General features: G+C 41.0%; 1 protein-coding gene across 1 annotated transcript in view; it reads right to left on the bottom strand.

Moving 5' to 3' along the window:
* Positions 1 to 3464: 3464 nt before the first annotated feature.
* Positions 3465 to 6334, bottom strand: part of CCDC47 (coiled-coil domain containing 47) — a 20489-nt gene continuing 17619 nt past the window's right edge. The window contains exons 12-13 of the mRNA XM_026654773.2: positions 5477 to 5644; positions 3465 to 5162 (exon numbers count right to left, since the gene is read on the bottom strand). Coding sequence (XP_026510558.1) covers positions 5082 to 5162; positions 5477 to 5644 — 249 coding nt within the window. The 3' untranslated portion in view covers positions 3465 to 5081. The remainder of the gene's footprint in view (positions 5163 to 5476; positions 5645 to 6334) is intronic.

Genomic DNA, 6334 nt, shown 5'->3' with positions numbered 1-6334 from the left:
TGAAAAGCCCTCTCAGGCTTGTATGGATGGGATAATAAACTTCCTCTGCCCCCTTTTGTACAGTCATAGTCCAAAATAATGCAATAACAGCGGCAAAACTAATTTTTTCAGTATTACCAACTTTTCTTATAGCCCCAGCTTCTGGAGGCATATGGGAGAATTTCAGTTTCTATTTAAAATAAAAGAAAGTTCCAGCCCAGCTGAGGGCAAAGAAAACAAAAAACCGGAAAACGTGAGTTCACTGCGTCTACCTAAAAGCAAATAAAAAGAACCCCCAACCTGTTTTTTTAAATCTTGCAATGTTCAAGCCTTGATTTTGGGTGGCCTGATGCATGCTTTTGAAGGCGTAGGTTGGCAACACGGTTAAGACGATGACATCAGAGTATGCTAGGACCTTTTGTAAAAGAGATAACAACAATTTACAAAATAGTGTTCGTGGATGTAAGTTTCAAAATAATATACAAAACATGATTCAAAATAATAATTTTGGATGAGAAAATGAGCCTTGGCCAGTTCGGATTATTAAAATCTCATACTTCAAAAGTACATAGATGAAAACGCCACGCTGTGGTCAAACTTCCAACTTGAGTAGTTATTTCCTATAGCAGTACCCTGGCAGTTTTTGATTTACAGTATTCAGTATTATTCCCTTTCCCTCAAACTCTATTCTTGATGCTATGAGTTATTAAATACCTCACCAGCTGCCACATTCACTAGAGGGGACAGTATTATAGGACCAGGCAATGACCTTTATACCATTATAGCACCTTCCACTGAAGGATCTCAATGTATTTTACAAACAAGAGGAGGTAAGAATTAGCCCCATTTTACAAAGAGGTTAAATTTCTTATCCAAGATTACATGGTCTGCATCCAGGCCTCCTAGTCCCCTTTACTACTGGCATGAAGGAGAGCCTGTGCTGAAGAAAGGTTGTAAAGGGCTGCCTGCAAATACCTTTTAGAGGAAAGATGTAGAGAAAATGCAACTGAGTGCAAACCAAAGCACTCAGAAAAGAATAAAAACAGCAAGACACCAACCCACCAATGTGACTGTAGAGGTTTGTAATGCAGGAGAGCCCCTCCGTGATTCAAGAACCGTCATCTTACCGCACCTATCTCTTCCAGAAAGCCAGTAGGGCCACAGTACATGAAAGACATGCCTTCAACTCCTAGGTATGTTTACACAGGAATAAAAGACCTGCGGGACAGCCACAGCTGGCACAGGTCAGCTGACTCAGGCTCACAGGGCTCAAGTTCTGGGGCAGAAAAATCACCCCACCATCCACCTTTGCAGGGTCCAAGAGCTTAGGTTCCAGTCCAAGCCCAAATGCCCCCGCCAGTTTTTATGTTCCTCTGCTCCTGCCAGTTGTCTTTTCTCAAGACTAAACATGACCCTTTTTTTTAAACCCTTTCCTCATAGATCAGGTATTCTAAACAGTTTAGCCACATCAGGGGGGACGGATAGCTCAGTGGTTTGAGCATTGGCCCACTAAACCCAGGGTTGTGAGTTCAATCCTTGAGGGGGCCATTTAGGGATCTGGGGCAAAAATCTGTCTGGGGATTGGTCCTGCTTTGAGCAGGGGGTTGGACTAGATACCTCCTGAGGTCCCTTCCAAACCTGATATGCTATGATCTTTCCTAAAGTCTGGTGCCCAGAAATGGGTACAGTACTCCTGCTGAGGCCTAACCTCCCATGTTTTACGTACAACATTCCCGTTAATACACCCCAGAATGAGTGTAGCCTCTTTCACAGCAGCATCACATTGACTCATTCAATTTGTGATCTACTGTAACCCCCAGCTCCTTTTCACCCGTACTACCACTCAGCCCATCGTGTAGTTGTGCATTTGCTTTTTCCTCCCTAGGTGAAGTACTTTGCACTTGTCTTTATTGAATTTCATCTTGTTGAATTTCATCCCAATTCTCCAACTTGTCAAGGTCATTTTGAATTCAAATCTTGTCTTCCAAAGTGTTTGCAACCCCCAACTTGGTGTCATTTGCAAATTTTATCAGCATACTCTCCACTTTATTATCCAGGTCCTTAATGAAAATACTGACTAGAACCAGACCCAGGACTGACCCCTGTGGGACCCCACTAGCTATGTTCTCCTAGTTTGACAGCAAAATATTGAGAACTACTCTTTGAATACCATGTCACCCAGTTGTGCACCCACCTTATAGTAATTTCATATAGCCCACATTGCCTTAGTTTACTTATGAGAATATTGAAATATACAAAAATATTTCAAGCAGCAGGAAATTCAAATCCTCCAATTCTCCGTACTTACAAGAGTAGCCTGGTTTGCACTGAGACCAGCACACGGGGGTATGTCTAATTTTAGACCTGTGATTCTTGGCTTCTTACAAGTTCCTAAAGCTCCTGATGTTTGAAAGGCTACAGCTTACCTTCTCTTCCCCACATCTGGAGAACAGGAGAATTGAACCTGTATTTAGAGGGCAAGTAAGATACTCCACCTGCCTAGGGATTTTAAAATCAGATTTATCACAATAGATAAATTGTGGGTGGGCCTATATGTGGAGGGTGGGATTGGGTATGGGAAGCAGAGTTAAACTGGTGTCAGAATCTCAGCTGAGATGAATTCCCTGACTCAAATACTCAATTGTGATCCCAAAAATCTTTTTTTGGGGGGGGGGGGGGGGTTCAACTTGAACAGAATATGAATGACCCTCCCTGCATCCCCACCCTCCCCACTGTGGGAGTACTAGCAACATTGTTAATTTAATGCAAATGCATTATAGAGTTGGGGTCATCAACCCTTCATTTTGCAGTGTTCTGTCCTATCCTCAGAACTACTCATAAACTTCCTGAAAATTTAGACACAACCTCTTGGGCTGCGATGTATATTTCTTTAATAAAATACGGTTATTTCGTCCAAGATCAATACTCAATGACTAATGAAACTGGAAAGATTTAAGATATCTAGTGACTGAAGAGAGATACATTAAACTGTCCTGTGACTAGTCTTACCTCCCAAAATATTAATACTGTCGTAGATTTACCCATGCCCTTACGACCCAGAGATGGGCTGTTGCCTAGTGCTCTAAATTCTAGAATCTCATTTCCCCCCGCAAGGTCTCAGCACTACCAAGTGAAAAGGGCTAGGACACTGGTATTTCATCTATGGCAAGCAAGGGCTCCTGAAGTCACTCGAAACTTGCTTGATCTCTCTGTGTAAAAAGAATGGGTACTATATGTCAATTTCTATCCAGAATGCTAGATGGGCTTATATACTGTAAGGCTGACCAAAAGATAATAGCTTCTCTTAGGAGACAGCACTCTTGATGACGACAAGTTGCTGGAGCAGAGTGGAAAAACAGAACTCTAATGAGCTGGTTCGATGTACATTTTCTAACATAATCGTAGTTCTCATAGAAGATACAAGGGTTTAATAGAGGCTATACTCAAAAGGCACAAGGAGTCCACCAAAGTAAAGAAGGCAGTTAGAATGTTTCAGTTATATTTTACTCTTTTCATAGATAGTTCGTACGAATGTTCATATTACAAAATTAGCTGCCATGGCCCAAAAGTGTATGGAACTTCAGCAAAGCATTCGATTTACTCAAAAGAGCACAAACTAACATTTTCTTGAAAAAGAACCTTGTGAAATTGTACGACTTGCACCCTCTCAAGCTAAATAGAGCTAAAAGAGTAAAATTACACATGATTTTATGCTATTTTTGGCTTTAAATTACTTTTCACCAGCTGTTATAAAATGATTATATTTTGTATGTCTATCACATTACAGATTTTTGCATTCAGATCAGTGTAAAATGTCTCATGCTGTAACAAAGTCTTTTAGCACATGCTGTTTCAACAGCAGCTCATTGTTATTGCCTCAGAACAAAATTATTTACTCAAAGCATCAAACAAGAAAATGCAAGAGAAAGACACCCAGATTATTTCCCCAGCAAAACAACTGCATAAAGTAGGTTATAAAAAACAATAAAATGCTTTCTAGGTAGGAAACATCTATAAAATGCAGCGCTTAGACAGCAGCGTACTTGTACAGTTGTGTCCATTTCTTCCCCCCCTACCTCCACATGCATCTCTCCCCCCACCTCAAGCTTAAAATCCTGAAATAAATAACTATTTCAACAGATCAAAAAGCTATATAGCCTCTAAAAATTTTTTTTTCTTTGCTTAGGGAAAAGCGAAGTTGCACAGATATTTAATTGCAAATCTAGCCTCTTGCTGAACATTAAATAGGCAGCAGCTGCCATCAAAATGAGGGAAATATTTAAGAGGCAAATTCGTACACTTAAGAGTATTCAGATCTAGAGGAACTTGCCAACTCACCATGCATTCGCTTCTGAAGAAGAAACACAAAAGTACAGAATTCACATTGTATTACGCTTTCAACATTCACAACTACAGATAAGAAACAGTGCTCATGTATGCCATTCCCTGATATCTAACCGATCTACAGCTTTTATCTTTATGCCAACCATAGCATAGATTGTGCAATACTGTTTCAGTGCCCTGTGTTAAAAAAAAAGTTATCTTTCTAAACTATACTGGTTTTAAATCCCTGAAATATCCATACCATATATGGAAGGCTCTATGTTTTGCACCTTTACAAGCTTGATGCAGATATAGAAACACACCAATGTTTATTGTGCAATTTCACTAACATGAGGGAGGGCTATTTTCCTCCCCCTAAATTAAGTGGAAAAAATTACCTGTAACATTAAAAATCTCAATCAAAGCACTGACGTAAAGTTACTGGTAAAGATTAAAAGTTTTATAATCTTTTTTTGTTTTAAAAATCACAAAAGGAGTTCAAGGGATGTTGCAAGTTTCTTGATTTTTTTAAAGCATCAGAAGTAGCAAAATAATCCAACCATCTGGAAGAAAGCTGCAGAGACAAAACACCCTCTATACATATCTGTATATTGTTGTAATACCCAAATTAATTGTTAAATAGCGTGGATGCAAAGAGCATTTCTTTTAATGGCCAATAGTGTTTGAAGAAGTGTAAGGTTATGAAATTAACTAGTTCTTTGTACCCTGTGAATTAAAAGTCTACACAGGGCACTGAGATTGAGTTTCCCACAACGGCTTCACATGGCTTTCACTTTTATTTGCTTCATCTTCATCTGCTTCTTCTCAAGTTTTTTCTGCTCACGCCGCAAAGCAGCTTCCTGGAGGAAAGGATACAGAGAACTGAATGAACGTCAGTACTCTCACTGAAAAAGCAAGCTGACAATTTGAGAAGGTCAAGATACCACGGCTAATTAAGGTATTGTGTTCAGGATGCAGTCTCCTCTAGACACACAGACTGGCAAACAATTAACAAATCAATACATAAGTGAAAACCAGCTCCACTTTATGTCAGATCTCCAGCAGGACAGAAGATAATACACTGCCATGCTTCTGGAATACCTACAAGTGAGCCTCGTAATGCATGGGAGACACTTGCTGTTAGTTCTTTAGCTGTTCAGAAAAGCCATTATACCTCCAGCCTGCGCTGTTTCTCCGGATCTTCCTCGTTCATAATTCGCTCCTTCTCTGCCCGTTTCTTCTCTTCCCGGCGGGACTGGGCAGCCTCCTGCCTTTGCACATGAGTCAATTTAAGGAAGTTCTCTTCTACTCTGGCCCTGTTCTTATCAGCTTTTTGTTTACCCTTTCCCCCAAGAGACAGAAATAAAAACAGTTAATACAGATAAATGATTGGCACTGAGGCAAGGTTCCAACAAGCAAAAAGAGGGACGGTGTCTGGAATAGCTACAGACACTAAAAATAGCTCCTCTCAGTATTTAAATGGCAGTTCTACTCTGAAAGAGTGATTCCACATGTATCGCTTCCAGATTAAACCTGTCTGGTTTATGTGTAAAAAGTGTGGTCCTCACACCTTTCTCCAATATTGGTCAGCTGTACAAACTCAGCCCAGGACCTAAGTATGAAACTGGATTCTTTCCTCATTATTTCAACAGCAGTAAAGGTTCTGCAAGTCAAGTTAAGCCCACAGTCACACAAATACAGTCCCATTACACAGGCGTAATTGTCTGGTACCTAGTTCTGTGGGCCTTATACAAGGAGGAAGAGAAGCCAGTTCACTCTGAGGGCTGGTCTTCACTACCCGCCCGGATCGGCGGTAGAAAATCGATCTCTCGGGGATCGATTTATCGCGTCTCGTCAGGACGCGATAATCGATCCCCGAATCGACGCACGTACTCCACCAGCCCAGGTAGGAGTAAGCGCCGTCGACGGGGGAGCCGCGGCGGTCGATTTGCCGCCATCCTCACAGCGGGGTAAGTCGGATCAGATACGTCGAATTCAGCTACGCTATTCGCGTAGCTGAATTTGCGTAACT

The sequence above is a fragment of the Terrapene carolina genome, unplaced genomic scaffold, assembly GCF_002925995.2.
Source record: "Terrapene carolina triunguis isolate 2854851 unplaced genomic scaffold, T_m_triunguis-2.0 Scaffold193, whole genome shotgun sequence".
Lineage (NCBI taxonomy): Eukaryota > Metazoa > Chordata > Testudines > Emydidae > Terrapene > Terrapene triunguis.
Note: the sequence above shows the minus strand (reverse complement) of the source record. Positions and strands in the feature narration are given on the sequence as shown.